Below are 19776 nucleotides of genomic sequence, written 5' to 3'. Positions count from 1 at the left end.
AAGACCAGGAAGGGCCAGCAGGCAACAAAGGTGAGGAGAGACCCTCTGAGCAGAGAGAACAGCATGAGCCAAGGCCTGGAAATGACAGACCCCGTTTGTGCTTGGAGGGTTGGGGCAGCAGCTTGAATGCAAAGTTCAATAGCTTGCACTTTAGCCTCCTAGCAGTGAGGAGGCAGGAAGGTTTAACAGTGGAGGAACGCGACCAAAGATGTGTTCACTAATGCTTTCTCAGGTAGTTCAGTGGTAGAATTCTCACCTCCCGTGCTGGAGACCCAGATTCAATTCCCAGCCAGGGCACCTCACGTGCAGCCCCACCCATCTGTCAGTGGAGGCTTGTGAGTTGCTATGATGCTGAACAGGTTTCATCAGAGCTTCCAGACTAAGACAGACTAGGAAGAAAGTCCTAGCAATCTATTTCCAAAAATCAGTCAGTGAAAACACTATGAATCACAACAGTCTGATCCTGTTGTGCATGGGGTCCCCATGAGTGGGGGGCCAAACTTATGGCAGCTAACAACAACAATACTCTTTCTAGAGGTCATGTGGAAGCTGGTGGGAATGACTGACTAGAGTGGGAAGAAAAAGAAGGAAGAAAGCATGGAGGGAACTGTGGACAATAAACCATGCAGGTATGTGTTGCTCCCCGTCAAGGAGAGGCAGCCACATCTCTTTATTCTGACCACACAGAGCCTCTGTGGGTGGCCCTGCAGGCTGGGCCACCATTCACTGCAATAAAATCTATACCAAGGGCCTCAGCTTCTTCATGGAAGGGTCCACCGGAGGCAGGTCCTTGGCCTTCATGATGACTGCATGGGCCGCCTGGAAGAGGTCCTCCCGGACCGCGGCCTCCACACACTGGCGCCGTGCAGGCAGTATGGGTCGGTCTTCGAAGATTTGGCAGCCGGCACTGACAGGCTGTGAGGAGAGGGAGCTGGGCGAAGGAGCTAAATGCAGCCACACACAGACAGCAGGCCTGCTTCAGGGCTCCCCCGCGTAGACTTTCCCTCCTCTCTCACATGTGTGAGGGGCTGAGGGTCCCCTCCTAGAGGACACTGGGAGGCTCCTCCACGTTTCTGCGGGGTGGGGTAGTGAAGCCCTGTTTTACAGTTGAAGACATCAAGCAAGACTCAGAGAGGTGAAGTGACTTGCTCAGGGTCCCACAGCCAGGAACTTGGGATGTCAGCTCCCACCTAGGGCACACCACTGCCCAGCAGGCCACCCCACCCATCACATTCACGTGCATCAGCTCCGTGATGGCCACCGGTCAGCCACAGAGATGTGGGGCCCGGCAAGGAAGGCCTTGTTCTGCAGGAACTTGTCCTCAAGCAGCTGCAGGCACCTGTCCAGTTTGGCGAGCTTGGCCGCCAGTGTCTCAGGAGGCACTGGCTCACCCAGGAACACAGGGAACACCACCTAGTGGGCAGACAGGCAGAGCGAGGGGTCAGGGACCTGCCCAAAGCCCAGTGTGGTTCCCCCCTTATCTGATCCATCACCAGGCCTTTGACTTTCTCCTCACCGCCCTCCCCAACTCCTTCCACCCATGGCCACTGCCAGCCCAGGCCTCTCATCATCTCAGACACAGCAACAACCTCTCCCTCTCCCTGGGTCCTCGTGCAGTGTAGACAGTGGGATCCTTTTGCAATCCCAATCTGCCTGTATTCTATCCCTGCATAAAGCCTTCCGTGGCTCCCTACTACCCTCACAACAAAGGCCTCAATGCAAGACCCGCCCCAGTGCAGCAGTCATCCTCTGCCCACTGCCCACTGCCCACCTACTACTACACACCAGGCTTCTCAAGCACAAATGCGCATGTAAATCCCCCTGGGATCTGGTTAAAGTGGGGCTTCATCAGTGGGTCTGCGGCGGGCCTGAGACTCCGTTTCCAACAAGCTCCTGGTGATGCTGATGCTACTGCTCCATGAACCACATTTTGATTAGCAGGAATCCTGGGTGGTACAAATGGTTAACATGCTTAGCTGCTAACGAAAAGGTTGGAGGTTCGAGTCCACCTAGAAGCACCTTGGAAAAAGGCCTGGTGATCTACTTCTGAAAAACTAGCCATGGAAAACCCATGGAGCACAGTTGTACTCCAATACACATAGAGTCTCCATGACTCTAGGTTGACTTGAGGGAAGTGGTAAGACGAGAAATTGAATTTTTTCTCCCCAAAAAGGCAATACTCCCAGGCAGCCTGGACTATGCAAAAGGGCATAGGATTAACTACCAATAGTAAGGAATCGAGGCATCTTGGGGGAGTTACTCCCTGGCTCTGTGCCTCAGTTTCCCCTCTGGATAAACGAGTTGGTTGGACTAGGCAATCTTGACATCTGTTATGGATTGAATTGTGTCCTCCCAAAATAAGTGTTGTAAATCCTAACCTCTATGCCTGTGGTTATAATCTCATTTTGGAATGGGCTGTCTTTGTTATGTTCATGAGACAGGATTAGTATAGAGTGTGTTCTGAGTCTATCAGTTTTGAGATATAAAAGAGATTGAAACAAGCAAGCAAAAGAAGCAGAGATGGGGGAAGAGAAATGCCAAGCCACGTGAAGATCAGCCAGGAGCAGAAGCTCAGAAGAGCCAAGGACCTCCCTGCAGAGTCAGCAAAGAAAGCCTTCCCCTGGAGCCGGCACCCTAAATTCAGACTGCTAGCCTCCTAAACTGTAAGAGAATAAGTTTCTCTTTGTTAAAGCCATCCACTTGTGGTATTTCTGTTATAGCAGCACTAGATAACTAAGATGGCATCCTAAAGTTTGGCGGTTCTAAGGACTCAGGTTTGACAGAATTTTTTATAGAGAAAGCATCCTGGGTGGTGCCTGCCCCACCCCCCACGCCTTACTTTCTGCCACAGGGTGCAGGTGCAGCTGCTCCTCAGGGCCATGTGTTGCCATGCCAGGTACTCGTCTACGTGGATACAGGTCTGGATGTCCTGGGGGTACAAGTGGTCTGGGGTCTCATACTTGCGGCTCAGATAGAGCAGGATGGCAACACTGGGGGGACATGGCAGGGTGGGGGCATGCCCAGTCACCCCATGGGGCCAGGCCCAGTGCAGTGTGGGCCCTGCTAACCACATGCTCTTTCCCCATGCCCTATGGGGGTCATTTCACTATCCCCATGGTGCAGGGGAAGTTGGTGAGGCTCAGAGAGGTGACTGCCAGGGGTCATACAGCTCTACACTGGGCAGCCCCATCATCTGAACCAAGGCCACCAAGTAGGAAAGGATATGTCATGGGGATTCAGAAGGGGGGTTGGTCAGGGAGGCTTCCAAGAGGACAGGCGTGGGTCTTGAAGGATGAGAGCAGCTTTGACAGACAAAGCACGGAGAGCACCAGGAACCAGGCCAGCTGCCCTCAAGCACTCTCCTCAGGGGTAGGAAGGCCTCTCAGATGCCACTGGGGCCTGTCCACCTCTGTTCCACCTACCCAGAGCCTCCACCCACTTCTCCCCATATCATATCTGGCCTGGCAGCCTGGAGCCCCAGGTATAAAACTGTCCAGAGGATAAGCTCTGGGGCCAAATGGCTCTGAGTGGAATCCCAGCTTTCAAAAGCGTACCACCAACCTGCAGGCCAGCCCCTGTCCCTCCAACCCACCTCTAACCCATCAGCAAACCCTGTGGCTCGACCTTCAAGACAGAGTCAACTGATCACTTCTCCCACGTGCACCACCAGCAGCAGCCCAGCACCCCTCACCTGGGCTACTGTAGTTCCCTCCCACCAGGGTCTCTGTTTCCACCTGATACGGAGACCCTAAAAATTATTATAAGGCATCTGGTCTGAGTAAGCAAAGCAAAAGTGGGGTCCACTTTCACTTGTGTAGAAAACTTGTAGACAGAAAGCTAAACTGGTTAGTGTAGTTCTATTATCTAATATTTAAGAGAATATGGTTTTTCCTTGTAACAAAGCCAAGGAGCTTTTATGTAACTTTTGCATTTCCAGAGAAGAATGTCCAGTGACCCCTCTGTGACCCACTATGGTTGTTAAGTGGTAACTAACCAAAAAAGCACCCATATCACCAAGTAGTAGCTATCTTACTTCACCAAGTATCAATCAGAATTTTGTTAGCTTGTTCCCAAAGGGCCTTAAAACAAAACTGGAAGCCACCAAACAATCTAATGTCACTAAGTAGGTAACTAGTCAACAAAAACTCCGTAAACCAATCATTATTAAGGTCCCACTTTGTTATCCTGCCTTTGACAATGATGTATCTTTACTTCTTTCTGTAATAGTATATTAGAGACTCTCTGATTGTGATTCAGTAGATCCTGCTAGTGTCTTGTGCCTGGTGCACACTGGCAGAGCCTTCGTTGTAATGATTGTCTTTTTCTTTGCTTAATAAAAATCTTTTTTAATTAAATTTTAGTCTTGGGTCTTTTTTCCCCATGACATACCCCAGCCAGAGGGACACTTTAAAGCTCTCCTCTGCTCAGAACTTCCAATGGCCCTCCTCACCGTCTTCCCCTGTCCCTTCTGACCTCCCCTCCTACTCTCTCCTATCACCGTAGCCATGCTGGCCGCCCCGCTGTCCTGCCTGCACCCTAAGCATCCCCCACCTCATAGCCTTTGCCCAAAACACTCTTCCCCACGTGCCCCCTATTCCTGCAGGTCAGGGCAGTCTTCCTTCAACATCCCACTCCAATCCCGCCCACCCCAGCCTGCACTAGACTGTGAGCTCCAGGAGGGCATGGGCTCTGCTCACTGCTCTCCCTGCAGGGATATAACTGTGCCTGGCTCCAGCCAGTGCTCAAGAAAAAGCAGCTCTCTGGCATTCGCTCATCTTTCTAGGGGGAACTGAAATTGGGCCTGCCCCACAGGATTGGTGGGAGAAGCAGTAGATCTAAAGTGCCTGGTATAAAAACCAAAAACCAAACCAGCTGCCGTCAAGTTGACTCTGACTCATGGCAACCCCATGTGTGCAGAGTAGAACTGCGCTCCATAGGGTTTTCAGTGGCTGATTTTTCAGAAGTAGATCACCAGGCCTTTCTTCCAAGGTGCCTGAGTGGACTCAAACCTCAAACCTTTTGGTTAGCAGACAAGCGCATTCACGGTTTGCACTCCCAGGGACACCTGGTACAGCCATTGCTGTTACTTAGTGCTCTCCTTCCGAGGGCTGGGCTGGCCTGGAAGTAGGCTGGACCCTGTGACCTTGTTCAAGTCTCTCCCCTCTCTGACCCTCAGTTTCCCCACGTGTAGAGTAGGGCAGGGGAAAGAGTGGGGATGCCATGACTTCAATGGCCCTGTCTACCCTGGTTGCCTCTGCCCGCTCTCTACCTGTGGCTGGCACAGGTGCTCAGGCACACAAGCCTCAATCCAAGCCATCAATAGGAGACATGCAGATGGCTGGCTGGCCTACAAGGCTTGGGAGCAGCCTGGATCCTCAGTTACCTCTCGGCCAAGGTGAAGTCCCTGTCCTTCAAGGCCAGCACCTTCCCCATGGGGTTCACCTGGGCAAAGGCGTCGCTGTGGTGCTGGCCTGCAGGGGAGCCCAGTGAGGTGGCAGGGGAGGAGAGTCCTGAGCCTCCTGTGGTCTCTGCCCACCTCCCACCAATGCCCAAGCACCAACTTCCTGAGGGCCCTATCCAGGAGTTGCATAAGGGAAGAGGAGGCTACTCTGCTGGTCATTGGATCAAGACCTTGACCCCACCAGAGGTCCACCCTTCTGATGCCCACACCCTTGGAGCTGGGCCAGGCAGGATCTCAATTTAGGCCTGGTCTTCTCACTCCAGAAGGCTCTGTTAAGGAGTAGGGGCATCATAGCTACAGGCCTCAGGAGCCCCCAGGGTTATAGTTGGAGGGACTTGGTCCTGGCAGAGGGAGTAGGGGAAGTTCTGTCCAATCCCAGGCACCCCTGCTGGGCCCCACAGGGATTCTGTCCTCTGCAGAAGGGATTAGCTGGGGTACAGGACGCAGGCCCGTACCCCATTCCATGCATGTCAGAAACCCCTGTCCAGGGCCCCTCCAGCCTCCTCCCTGGGCTTGAGGTTTGTCCCTTTTACTCTATCTTCCTATCCCAAGCCCTCTGGATCAGGCTGGAGGACTTGTCCACAACCCCAGAATTCCAGCCACACCTGCTCTCCAGCCTCTCACCAGAACGCCTGCCCCACCACCCAACCAGCTTCCAGCAGCTCTGCTCACTGCCCTTTCCTGTGCCAAACCCTTAGGGCTCCTCCTTGGAGGCCCTGCCCTAGCCTCCCCAATGGGGGTTCCAGGTCTAACTCACCTCTGTATACCCCAGCCCAGGCCAGGGCCAGGGGTACACTAGGTACCCAGTTAATGTGTGTGGAGTCACAGGACCCCATGGGTCTTACTGGGGCCAGGCTCCAGCCTGGCGTTGGCTGACCTGTGGGCTCTTTGCCATTCTGCTAGGTGGATGCCCTCACCCCTGCCCATTCCCCCTCCAGAAACTGCCTCTGCCCAGCCGCTGACTCATGGAGGGCTAGGAAGGTCAGAGCAAGGGTGGCAGTACAGAAGTGGGTGCCTGGACTGGGGACAACTAAGGGTGAAAGGTGGAAGGGCTCCTTCAAGAAGGGGTCTCCCTCCCAGGTGTTGGCCCTATTGTCCAGTTACAGCCCTGACTCCCCACTTGGGTCTGCTCCAGCTGTGTCTCCAGGCCGGCCAGGCCAGCCAACAACACAGCTCAGAGTGCTCATCCCCACCACCGCTTCCCACAGTCCTCAGGCCTGAGCCTCCACAGACCTAGCAGCCCTTCCAGCTAGTGGGAGCACCCCATGATCAAGCCAGAAACTAGAAAAAGAAGCAGCAGAAAAAAGACAGGTAAAAAGTAGAAATGGAAAGGACCTAGGCAGGTAGGAGCAAAGGGGAGACCTCTGGTAGGGATGGAGGGGGGACAACCCTCTCCTGCCCAGAGATGCAGACATTGAAAAGATGGGGCCTGCGCCAACCAGGAAAAGAGATAGCAGCATCATTGTTGTCTCCAAGCCAGGGTGTAGGGGTATCCACGCCCTCACCCCACTCCTCCCTCCCCATCTCCTACCCCACCTGCAGCCCTAGACCTGCTCTGCTCCGTCTTAATCCATATTTTGAAGAACGTGTTGCATTCATTAGACAAGGTTCGAGGCCCTTTAAAATACACACTGAAGCGCAGTGTCCCAATTGGAGAGCTAGTCTTTGGCGGCGCCGGTGGGTGGGGTCCGCCTGCACCCAGGGGCCCAAACCCCTGGCCACCCGCAAGCCCGCCTTTGAGCAGCTCCATGGCGCGCTGTTTCTTTTGGTGAAGACGTAGACGGCGCGGCAGACCTGGGACAGCAAGTCCAGATAGAGCTCCAGGCCCATGGCGGGGGACAGGGGACAGCAGGGACAGCGACCGCGCCGGAACGTGAAATCGTGGAGCCTTGCCCGCGCCGGCCACGCCCTCCTCACCTACTGGCTGACTCCCCAACACTTTGAGCCAATCAACAGCACCCGCTCCCCGCCTTCCCTCTCCAGGGGTGGGCTGGAGGTTCCTTGAAGACCAAGAGGGCACAGGGAGACTTGGGCTCTTGAACTGGGATGTCGATGCCAAGTCATGCCCCTTCCCCAGATCTCAGTGTCCACTTCTGTCACATGGGGCAGGGGCCGTGGTAATGGGGAACGGGCTGTGTGGTCATCAAGGGAACTTCCAGCACAGACCTTCGGTGAATTTAGGGTTGCCTGCAGTCTGCCCAAGCCTGGTCCCCCATCCAGAGAGGAAGCCAAGAGAGGAGGGACTTCGGGGTGCCCTGCGAATACAAAGGGAGGAGGAGCCTAGGAGAAGCTGGGGAGGGTGTCTGTACATCCACAAGACCCGCCCCAGCCCCGCCCAGCAGGAACGAAGCGCCCTATCCAATCCTTGGGGTCATATTCACTACATCTAGCTAATCCCTCCCGCAGAGGACAGAAGCCCTGTGGGGCCCAGCAGGCGTGCCTGGGATGAGACAGAACTTCCCCTATCCCCTTTGCCAGGGCCAAGTCCCCTCAACTGCAACCCTGGGGCTCCTGAGGCCTGTAGCTATGACACCCTTAAGAGAGCCTCCCGGAGTAAGAAGGCCCTGTCACCAAACCCAAGGTTCATAGACAGCTCTTTGGCCAGATGACCACTTATTGGGAAACCTGAAACTATGTTTGCCTCCCTGGGGCCCGGGGCCCTGGCCCCCCATGCTCTTCGTTTAAGCCTTATGCCTCACAAGGGGGCCTTCTTGACCTTGTGCTATGGCCCTCTCACGCTGGGAAGGGGTGCATCCTCCACCCCTTTCAGTGGCCTGCCCTGCCCAGATGACTGCAATATCAAATCTCCCTGCTTCTTCTTTGGCTGCCCTCCTGTCCAACATTCGCCAGAATATTATTTCTAAAATGCAATCTGAGTACTCCATTCCTGTTTCCAGCTTACAACCAGATGCCTAGGCATGGCATTCAAGGCCCTACATGACTGGGCGCTGACTAGAAGAGCTGCTATTTGGATTTTCTGCTTGCTACCAATTCCTTAGGACAGATGCTGGACTCATGAGTAAAAGTACTTCATGCTGAAGAGCCATGTCCTGGAGGCTAGCCTGGCAAACTGATCAACCACATGTCTACTGCTAACCCATGTTGTATGCCTGCTGACCCCTGTGTGGTCTGGTAAGTCACTTTCCCCAAGGAGTAGAAGGCTAAAGGGAATTTGTTCATTTCACTCAAGACTACATTCAGGGGAAAGCTGACCCACAGGGCCTAGGAAGGGAAAGTGCTTTTTGAATAAAGATCAAGAACACAGCCAGGACAGAAAGAAAGTTAAATAAATCATACAACAGAGTGAGAAGGAGAAGCACAGGCTGAGCCCAGGTTTATTACCCAAACTTAAATAAAAAAACAGTGATTAAAGGAGAGGAGCTCTGGGTGTGCCCTTGAAGGGCTGTGCATTATCATGGTGTCTTACAGGCAGCTGTGGGAGAGAGATGGTGGGGGAGGGCCCTGGCCAGGGGATCCAGGTGCTTGCTGCATCTGCTTCTGGTGGGATCATGAAAATGCAGGTGCTTTGTGAGCTGCTGAGGGCAGAGCTCACTGGATCATGGCCGGCATCCCTGGCATCAGTTTCTGCTTTGTGGCGGAGTCTGCAGGTGGAGTGTCCTTGGCCTTCAGGATGACTTCATGGGCCTTCTGGAAAAGGTCCTCCCCCACTGCCGCCTCCACACGCTGGCGCCATGCAGCCAGCTTGGGTCAGCCTTCGAAGACCTGGCAGCCAGCACCCGCGGGCTGTAGAGAGAAGGAAACAGGATAGGGATGATAGGAGAGGCCAGGGACAGGCAGCATCTACCCGCCTTAGGGACACAGAGCTCCCGAAGGGGTCTCCACACATCAACACAGTCCCACCCTAGGCAGAGGAAGCATAAGCAAGACTTTAGCAACCACCTTGGGCCTCCACCTTGCCCATAGCACTCACGTGCATCAGCTCCGTGATGGCCACCAGGTCAGCCAGGGAGATGTGGGGCCCAGCAAGGAAGGCCTTGTTCTGCAGGAACTTGTCCTCAAGCAGCTGCAGGGTCACATCCAACTCTGCCAGTGTGGCTGCCAGTATCTCAGGAGACAGTGGTTCACCCAGGAAGACAGGGAACATCACCTGGTAGGGGGGCAGGCCAAGAGGGTGTTGGGGCCAACCCAGCCTTGGGGAGCCAGGAATGCAAGACCCCTGAGAACTGCCTCCTAGTTCCATGCACCTTTCTTCCAAGGCCCAGCTAAGCCAACACAGAAGGACTGGCACTCAATCCCAAACAGTGGTGGCCTTTCAGGAAGGAGTCACAACAACAAAGAAATCATTCAATTTTTGTTCTCTAATGTTTCTTTTTTATATAAAAAATGACATGAGACAAAACAATAAAACCCATGATCTAGAATTAGCTATGGGAGTCTTTGGGTGATGGCAACAGTTAACACGCAGCTGCTAACCAAAATACTGGTGGTTTGAGTCCACCCAGAGGCACCTCAGAAGAAAGGCCTGGTGATCTATTTCAAAAAATCAGCCACTGAAAACCATCTGGAGCACAGTTCTACTCTGATACACATGGGGTTTGCCACGAGCTGGACTTGACTCAATGGCAACTGGTAGAATTAGCTATAAACTTTTCTGTATTTTAAAAGATGAGGAGTTCCACTTCTGATTAGGATATAGATGTTGCAAAAGACCACTGCTCCTACAGTGACACTGGAAAGAAAAAGACCTTATTTTTCTTAAGCCATCAAAGATATGGAAGAAGAAAAAAAAGAAAGAAAGACAAAGGAAACAAAGCCTAAACTTGTGCTGTCTAACGTGGTAGCCACTTTCACAAGTGGCTACTGAGCTCTTGAAATATGACTAGTCCTAATTGAGATGCACACAGCATCAGCATTCAAGGAAGACTCGTAAACAACTTGCAATATGCAGATGACACAACCTTGCTTGCTGAAAGCAAATAGGACTTGAAGCACTTAGGGATGAAGATCGAAGAAAACAGCCTTCAGTATGGATTACACTTTATTAACATAAAGAAAACAAAAATCTTTACAACTGGACCAATAAGCAACATTATGAAAAACAAAAGAGAAAATATTGAAGTTATCAAGGATTTCATTTTACTTGGATCCAAAATCAACACTCATGGAAGCAGCAGTCAAGAAATCAAATGTATTGCATTGGGCAAATATGCTGCAAAAGACCCCTTTAAAGTGTTAAAAAGCAAAGATGCCACTTTGAGGACCAAGGTGTGCCTGACCCAAGCCATGAAGTTTTCAATCACCTCCTATGCATGCGAAAACTGGACGATAAAAAAGGAAGACCAAAGAAGAACTGACACATTTGAATTACGGTGTTGGTGAGGAATACTGAATATACCATGGACTGCCAGAAGAGCAAACAAATCTGTTTTGGAAGAAATACAACCAGAATGTTCCTTAGAAGCAAAGATAGTAAGACTTCGTCTTGCTTACTTTGGACACGTTATCAGGGGGACCAGTCCCTGGAGAAGGACATCATGCTTGGCAAAGTAGAGAGTCAGCGAAAAAGAGGAAGACCCTCAACGAGATGGGTTGACACAGTGGCTGCAACAATGGGCTCAAACAGCCATGATTGTGAAGATGGCGCAGGACCGGGCAGTGCTTCATTCTATTATACACAGGGTTGATATAAGTCGGAACCAACTTGACAGCACCTAACAACAAATTGAGATGGGTATGTACCTGTAAAATATATACTGAATTTTGAAGCCTTGTACAAAAAAAGAACGTAAAATATCTCATTAATAATTTTTATATTGATTACATGTTGTTATGGATTGGACTGTGTACCCCAAATTTATGTGTTAAAATCTTAATCCCTGCACCTGTAAGGATGACCCTGTTTGGAAATAGGGTTTTTTGTTATGTTAACAAGGCTATACAGGGTTGGGTGGGCCCTAAAACTAATCACTTCTGAGTTATCCAAAGAGCAGAATAGACATAGAGACATAAATAGGGGTATAACAGACACCAACGAACCCCAGGAACACCAAGGAAGGCCAAGGATCACTAGCAGACACCAGAAACTAAGGGAGAGGCTCACAAAAGGAATCAACATGACTGAGACCCTGATTTGGACTTTTAGCCTCTACAACTGTGAGAAAATAATAATTTTCTTCTTTAAAACCACCCACTTGTGGTATTTTGGTTATGACAGCACTAGGTAACTAAGACATATGTTAAAATATATTTTTAATATATTGGGTTAAGCAAATTATACCCATTTCACCTGTTTCTCTTTATTTTTTTAATGTGTCTACTAGGAAATTTAGGAGGCTAGGTGGTGCAAGCAGTTTGTGCTAACCTAAAGGCTAGTGGTTCGAACCCACCTAGCACCTCCGCAGATGAAAAGCCTGGTGAACTACTTCTGTGAAGATTTTAGCCAAGAAAACCCTATGGAGCAGCTCTACTCTGTAACACATGGAGTCACCATGAGTCAGTGCCAACTCGACAGCAGCTAACAACAACTAGGAAATTTTAAATTAAATATGTGGCTTGTTTTATATTTCTATTGGACAGCGCTAGGGCAGTAGTTAAGAGCTCAGTTGCTAACCAAAAGGTCCGTACTTCAAATCCACCACCCACTCCTTGGAAACTCTATCGGGCAGTTCTACTCTGTCCTATAGGGGTGCTATGAGTCAGAATCGACTCACTGGCAATGGGTTTGGTTTTCGGTTTGGGCTAAGGGAACTAAATTCCAGAGAGGCATGAGCCCTTCTTAAATAAGCCACTTTCATCCCTGGGACCCTGGCAGGCAGGGGAGCAAGGCTGCCATAGACAAAGGGCTTTTCTGACCAAGCAGCAATGTGGGGAACAGCGGCTGGGACTGAAAAGTAGATCTTATAGTCATAGTTGGTGCTTAAGATTTCAAAGCCCTTTTGGAGTGAGCAACCTGATCCCACCCTCAAAATATCTGAAACCAGAGATGATTTGAAAGGAGATGAACTTATTAATAAGAGATTAACTAAAGCAGCAACCCAGCCCAACTCCTGATTAGCTGGAAAAAAATTAGCATCTCACCCAGGCTGTATGACAGAGGAAAGTGCAAGCCCTTCCTGCAGGTATTTATCATGTACTTCAATCTCTAGTCTTCTTTTATAATGTTCAGCATACAATAATAAATTATGAGACATGCAAAGAAGTGGGAAAACGTGACCCATTATCAAGAGGGAAAAAACAATCAATAGAAACAGACCCACAGAGGACCCAGGTATTAATTAGCAGATAATGACTTTTAAATAACTATCATAAATATGTTAAAGAATTTAGAAGAAAAGACAGACAAAATGGGTGGAGAGATCGAGAGTTTCAGCAGAGAAATGGAAACCCTTAAAAAGAATCAGGGGAATTCTAGAACTAAAAAATACATATCTGAAATAAAGAATTCATTGGATGGGTTTAACAGCAACCTGGGCACAGCAGAAGAAACAGTGAGCAATAGAAATTATCCAGACTGAAAAGAATGGAATGCTGCCTGAGCCCCTCTGGGGTGATGCCCTCTGTCCCCCCACACCACCACCAGGACCTCACCTTATGCCACAGGGCCCGGAGGCAGTTTCTCCTCAGGGTTGTGTACTGCCATGCCATGTACTCATCCACAAGGGCACAGGCCTGCAGGTCCTGAGGGTACCAGTGGTCAGGGACCTTATACTTGCGGGCCAGGTACAGCAGGATGGCCACACTGAGGGAGGGACATGATTAGTGGGGGAAGGCCACTGTGCTAGGTGCTTTATAGAGTACCTTCTATAATCTTCTGACAATCTGCCAATGTATTATCCTCATTTTCCAGACAAGGAAACCAGGCTTGGAAAAGTGAAGGGACTTGCCCCAGGGCACACAGCCCTTAAGCGGCAGAGCTGAGCGTTTTTCAGAGGTTAATGTCCAGGCTTGTCCTAATACCCGGCAAAATCCCATAGCGGAGTGTCCTGCCAAGTGTTCAGAGTTTCTGATCGGAGGACTAGAGAGAGCTTTCTAGGGGAGATGGCATCAAAGCTAAGCCATAAACGAAGCCCAATTCTTTCCATTTTGCATCTAATCCCATCATCTGGCATTCAGACCAACTTCAAGTGGCCTTATTTTTCATTAAGGCTTTCTTGTCAGATCTTTGTTATGTCATTCTTTCTGCCAGGAAGAACATCTGCCTAAACCAAATGGGATAGTTCAGCTCCCTAAAGCATCCTTCAGGAAATACTGGGGGTGCTGCAGGACAGTGGGGCAGCAGCAAAGACAAGGCTCTTGGTTACAAACGTGGAACATGGTGTTGGGATGGGGATGGGCCTGGAAGACACGAAGGATGTGTGAATTTGGGACCACTGGAAAGCTTTCCAGAACTTGCAGCATATGTGGCTGGGCATCTGAGCCTAAAGGGCAGGAAGGTTCTGAATCTGCCCCTGGCACACATTCCCTACCACAAATCCTATACCCAGCCTCTGCTTAATGGCTTGGTCGTCTTTGCAGGATGCCCTGTACTGCCTTTTTGGTCCTAGCTAATTAGTCAAGCCTCCCCCTACATGAGGGCCACAGGCTCCTGTGAGCCACAGAGCTCCCAAAGGTGAGTGAATACAGAGACTGCATGCTTCCCCTGCTGTACGGAGGGTGCTGGGCATGGACAAGCACAAGGACCAGGACATTAAGGGCACCAGCAAGGAGAATGGAGCTGGCAGCATGTCAGAGGAATTCCCTGGGTGTGCATCTACTTTGAGATTTTAGAGACAAGCTCTAAAACACAAACTCCAAGTCCTCCTTAGAGTGACATAGGTGACAAGGGGCAAAACCAGGAAATAGTATGACCTTCCTTGAAGAGGTCTCAGTTTTGGGGGGACCTGCTGTGATGTGAAACATCCACATGTCAGGTGGTTCTCCTACAGGGAAGTTCTCCTACATGTCATCCACACGTCTGCTGGTGCCTACCACACCCTGGGCACTAGAGACAGCCCTATCTCAGCCTTCAGGCTCTGCTGAAGCTGAGACAGTTGAATTTCTTGCCCCACCCACAGCTCAAAAGGCCCCACCTGGGGATGCTGCACCCAGAGATGGAGCCACTGGGAAGCCTACACTCCTCTGGGCCATCTCAACCCAAGCTTGGCAAGAGGGCTGCCCCTCCATAGCAGTGCTTTACTTGGGTGAAGCTGTAACCCTCCCCTGTCCTGCCCTGTGCCCGATGCCCTGGGGATACTTTCACCAACAACCAAAGGGTTGGTGCAGAAGTAAAGTCAGATGCTTGCTTTTCCGGCCATCCTTGTGAATGGGACCAGCAGGCAGGCAAGGCCTGGGTCCCAGCCCTCGTTCTCAGTGGGACATTAGGCAAACGGCCCTCCACCCCTGAGGACTTCAGTCCTCATCTCCATAAAATAGAGGCTTAGGACAGGACAGTTGCAGAGAGAGCTGGCAGTGGCCCTGGGGCCTCAGCTACCTCTCTGTCAAGGTGAAGTCACCGTCCTTCAAGGCTGGCACCTTCTTCAGGGGGTTCACCTAGACAAAGTCATCACTGATGTGCTGGCCTGTGGGGGAGATCAGCATGAGTGGGACACTGAGTCTTCCATGGCCTGGGCCCACTCCCTGCCATGCCCAGACCCCAAGTCCATGGCTTTCTACAGGCCCTGGGCTACTTCCCACATGGCAAAGACTGAGTGAGGCCACTGCAGGAGGAGGGGCCAGTTGCTCTTCCAGCTGGTGGGAAAATGGCTCTACCTCCCTTGCCAAGTCTGCATGGACACAGCCTCTCACTGCCCTTCTCCCGCTGCCAATCCTCTCCAAGAAGCTCATTGTGCAGGGCCAAGTGCTCCAGCTGGCCTGGGGCCCATCCCTGCCCTGGTGCTCTTTGCACCCACTCACCCTCCTTTCTACCACTGCCAGCTTCAGGGTTCCCAAGCTGCAGGGGCAGGGTGGTTGGTAACCCGAGTGGAGCACCTCCTCCCAGACTCTAGGGAAGGGTCACTAGTCACAGAGAAGTGGCCTTTTCCTGCTATCTATTGACTTGTGAGCATTCAGCTCCTAACCAAAAGGCTGGCAGTTCGAGTCCACCCAGAGGCACCTGGGAAGAAATGCCTGGCAAGCTACTTCTGAAAAATCAGCCACTGAAAACTCTATGGAGCATAGTTCTACTCTGACACACATGGGGTCACCATGAGCTGGAGTCAACTCAATGGCGGCTGGTTTGTTTATTTTGGTTTATTTACTCATAGCCAACTTTTACTGATCTCTATGTTCCCTTGCCTATCCTACCCTGGGCACTGGGGACACAGCTCTGGCCCTGCCTTGAGGCTCTGCTGAAGCTGGGACAGTAGGACTTCTTGCCCCACCCACAGCCCCCTGAAAGGTAATGTCCAGTGTCCCCTGGGACCATGGCTTCTGCTTAAGCTCATCCGGTGGTTTCTGTTCCTGCAGATGCAGCCAGAGAAAAGCTTCTGATGGGCAGTTAAATCTTATCGTTGCCCTGCTCCACAGCCCTTGGTGGCTCCCCATTACCCCACAGTCAGGTGGAAGCTCCTCACAGCCATACATGGTCCCCTGACCCTCCAGCTTCAGCCACATCCCCTACCCTTCCTTTCCCCTCTTCAGACTGTTCCTTCACCAGGAGCACCCTCCCCTCCTCTCCTGGTGTGCACTCCTCCCCCTGCACCTCCACCTTGTCCTCCCCCCTCCTCTGCCTCTCCCTGGCTGCACTCTGCACAGGTAACCCCTGCAGGACAAGCGGGCAGTCCTCAGAGGAGGCAGGGATGGGATGACGACACTTCAGGCAGAGGGAGGGAAGTCAAAGGCACAAGTCTGGCAGGCAGACCACAGTTGTGTCCACCCAGTGACACTGGGGATGTGCATCCCTCCCCGTTCCTTACCCCCCTGCTAGGCCCCACCCTGCCAGCTGTGTCCTTGGGAACCTCGGGGGCCTCAAGGACCAAGGGTGTAGGACTACCAAGCCGCTGTCCCCCTCCTGATCCCAGCATACCAGAGTTCGTGCCGGGGCCCGAAGCTACAGCAGCCCCCTGGGATGCTCCCCTCCCTGGCAGAAGCAAGAGAGGCAGAGGAAAAGCAAAGCAGGGGGGCAAAAAGAGGAAGGGACAGAGGGGGCCCCAATGGGGACTGGGCCAGTGTAAAGGTCAGGTGGGGAGGGAGGGGCCTGTCTCCACCCTCAGACAGGGGAAGCCTCACCTTCCTGCTACTGCGGATCCCAACAATCAGAGTCTACAAGGAGAGACAGCTCTGCCTCAATCTCTCAGCTTGCTCCTCCGCCCCCGACCCCTCTCTTCCGCGCAATCTTTTTGGGGGTCCTCTATCTCCATGCCCTGCTCTCACCCTCTCCTGTTTGCCACGTCTCTCCTCTGTTCACATTCCTTTCCCTTTATTCGGCTTCAGTTGAGCCCTGTCTTCTTTCCATGAGACTCAGCAGAGTTTGAAGGGTCTCCCTGGTGACTCGCCCTCTTGGGCCTGGTCTCCAAACTCATGCCTACGCTACATGAAGGAATAGAGGGTTCCCCTAAGGGAGGTCTGGCCTTGCAGCCCTTTCTGCCCTCTCAGCCTAACACCTTTGAGCAGCTCCACGGTGCGCAGCTCGAAGGGGATGCCGTTCCTCCTGGCGAAGATATAGGCGGCTCGGCAGGGCTGGGATAGCAGGTCCAGGTAGAGCTCCAGGCCCATGGCGAGGGAGCGGTACAGACTTGGGGCGGCAGTAGGCTCAGGTCTGGGCGGCGATGTATTCTAGGGTAGGCAGCCGCGGCCACTCCCCTAGCCCCGCGCCCTGATGGGCGGCCCCGGGAGGCCAGCACTTTGCTGCAATTGGCGGATCCGCGGGGCTGGCCTCATCTCCGCACCAGCCTCACGATGGGCTCCCCTTGGGACAACTGGCCAGTCTGCTCGGTGGGAGGGAGGTCACGTGATATAAAGCATAGCTGTTTTCTAAAGCATTAGCCACGGGTGAGGCAGCTTTCCTAACAAGGGGTTGGGGGCAAGTAGGCACTTTCAGCGGCAATCATGATGTTCTGGTCTCTAGGTCCCCTGTCTTCAGGTGGCCACGACGAGCTTTAATAGACTATGGTCTAGGTATTTTCTCCAAAACCAAACACGCTGCTGCCCTGTAGGTTTCCAGGGAGCGGCTGGTGGATTCAAACTGCCAGCCTTTTTTGGTTAGCAGCCATAGCTCTTAACCACTGCACCACCAGGGCTCCACTGGTGGCCACTTGCACCTGTGATATGAGAGTTTTCTTCCCTTCCCCTAAGAAGTTCACTTCATTCTAGGTTTAAAGACTTAGCACATAGTCTTATGGGACAGCACAGTTAATTGGCATAACATACTTCACAAAAATCATGATTTGCATCCTAGTGAAGTGAGTAGTGTTTGGGGTATTAAAAGCTTGCGAGCAGCCATCTAATACACAACTATGGGTCTTTCCTTACCAGGAGCAAAATAGTAAGCAGGTAATCAAAAGCACAGAGAAGAAACAAGTCTACATGGGCCACAACCTCATCTACCTTGAGACCAAAAGAACTAGATGGTGCCTGGCTACCACCAGTGAACATTCTGACTGGAGTCACAATAGTTGGTCCTGGATAGAACAGGAGAAAAATATGGAGCAGAATTCAATTTATTATTAAAAAAAAAAAAAAAAAAAAAAGCCAGACAAACTGGAACAGTAGAGAACAGAGGACTCTCTGAGACTATCGCCCTGAGACACTCTTTACACCTAAAACTGAGCCTATCCCCTGAGATCACCTTTTAGCGAAGTAGATGAGTGGTATACAAAATAAAGGATATTACCCATGAGATTGGTGCTCTACTTAAAAACCATCGGTATGAGCAGGAAGGGACAGGAACTGGATGGATGGACACAGGAAACCTGGGTGGAAAGGGGGAGTGTGCTGTCACATTGTGGGTATGGCAACCAATGTCACAAAACAATATGTGTAAAAATTTTTGAATGAGAAATTCGTTTGAGCTGTGAAGTTTCACCTAAAGCACCAAAAAAAAAAAAAAAAGTATGAGACCAAAAGGCCAACAATTACTTAAATGCAAAAATGAGAAGATAAGGCAGCAGGGAAACTAGAGTAGTGGAAACGGAACAAACTGAACGCAATTATAAAGAGAATGTTGACACATTGTGATAAATGTAACTAATGTTATTGAACAATTTGTGTGAAAATTGTCAGATGGGAACCTAACTTGCTGTGTAAACTTTCACCAAAAACTCAATCAAATATTATTTAAAAAAAAAAAAAAGAGAGACAGAGAATGACTTTCCTGAGCTACTAGCAGGTTCACCTTATACTTGCAACAAAGCAAATGTCCCTTTAAAATGTTAAAACTCTTTATCTATGCAAATAATTAATCTTTAACCCTTTGGCATGATGTAGCTATATATAAAAAAGATCCCAATGCCCTTAAACTTGGAATGTGGCCAAAATGAAACAGGTAAATGGTGGTGGGGGGGTATCACTTCAACTTTGAATCCTGGAGGTTACAAAGTGCTGATGACCTTACACCCAACAGTTTAGCACTCTTCCCGATAGGGCTCCAAGAAACAGAAACTACATGGTTTAGGGGTGAGCTTAGAGCACTGGGCTGTGGTAAGTCTGACCACAAGATGGTCCAACTGAAAGCCTTTTAGCTTTGCTTTGTTTTTATTTTCTATCTTGAGAGTGACGATGTTGAATTTTACCTGAAACTTTTGATCCTGGAAAATAGCGATGGTTGAAGAAATCCCTCTATCCTTTGTGTTCTGGAAAATGGCTTACTACAAATAACGACCCTTCTCCATAGGACTTAAATAAGACTCACAAATGTCCCGTTGTTTACCTATGATAAGGTCATAGCCCAGGGGCACTTCCCAAGTGCTTCTCAGCTTTTCTTCATCCCTTAAGTGAAACAGGAAGGCTAGAAGGGGCTGGAGTTGGATATTTCCCTTCCCCCAGGTCTGTTAAAGGAGCCCGCATGGCACAATGGTTAAGAGCTTGGCTGCTAACTGAAGCTGTTCCTGGGAGAAAGACCTGTCAATCTGCTTCCGTGAAAATTACAGCCAAGAAAACCCCATGGGGCAGTTCCACTCTGTCATATGGGGTCACTAGGAGTTGAAAATCGGTTTGATGGCACCTAACAACAACGTATGTTGCTGGGTTTGGTTTGCTAGTGTTTTGCTGAGGATTTTTGTGTCTATATTCATAAGAAATATTGGTCTTTTCTTGTGATGGCTTTGGTTTTGGTATCAGGCCTCAGAATAAATTGGGAAATGTTTCCTCATCTTCAGTTTTTTTGGGAAGGACTGCTCTTAATTCTTCTTCAGACATTTGGTAGAATGATTCACCAGTGA

At 50.8% G+C, this 19776-nt stretch overlaps 2 protein-coding genes across 2 annotated transcripts; both read right to left on the bottom strand.

Annotated features, from left to right (window-relative positions):
- Positions 1-723: 723 nt before the first annotated feature.
- On the bottom strand, positions 724-7291 carry LOC101349733 (glutathione S-transferase theta-1-like). The gene is given in 6 exon segments (XM_023740545.1): positions 724-915; positions 1238-1263; positions 1266-1413; positions 2840-2990; positions 5384-5471; positions 7174-7291. Coding segments are annotated over 6 exon segments (723 nt in total).
- Positions 7292-9010: 1719 nt separating this feature from the next.
- Positions 9011-17113, bottom strand: LOC101349477 (glutathione S-transferase theta-1-like). Its single transcript, XM_012558333.1, is given in 5 exon segments — positions 9011-9205; positions 9393-9569; positions 13010-13160; positions 14892-14979; positions 17002-17113. Coding segments are annotated over 5 exon segments (723 nt in total).
- Positions 17114-19776: the final 2663 nt, after the last annotated feature.

This window comes from Trichechus manatus, unplaced genomic scaffold, assembly GCF_000243295.1.
Source record: "Trichechus manatus latirostris isolate Lorelei unplaced genomic scaffold, TriManLat1.0 scaffold00157, whole genome shotgun sequence".
In the NCBI taxonomy this organism is placed as follows: Eukaryota; Metazoa; Chordata; class Mammalia; order Sirenia; family Trichechidae; genus Trichechus; species Trichechus manatus.
The sequence above is the reverse complement of the archived record's forward strand: the minus strand, read 5'-3'. Positions and strand labels throughout refer to the sequence as shown.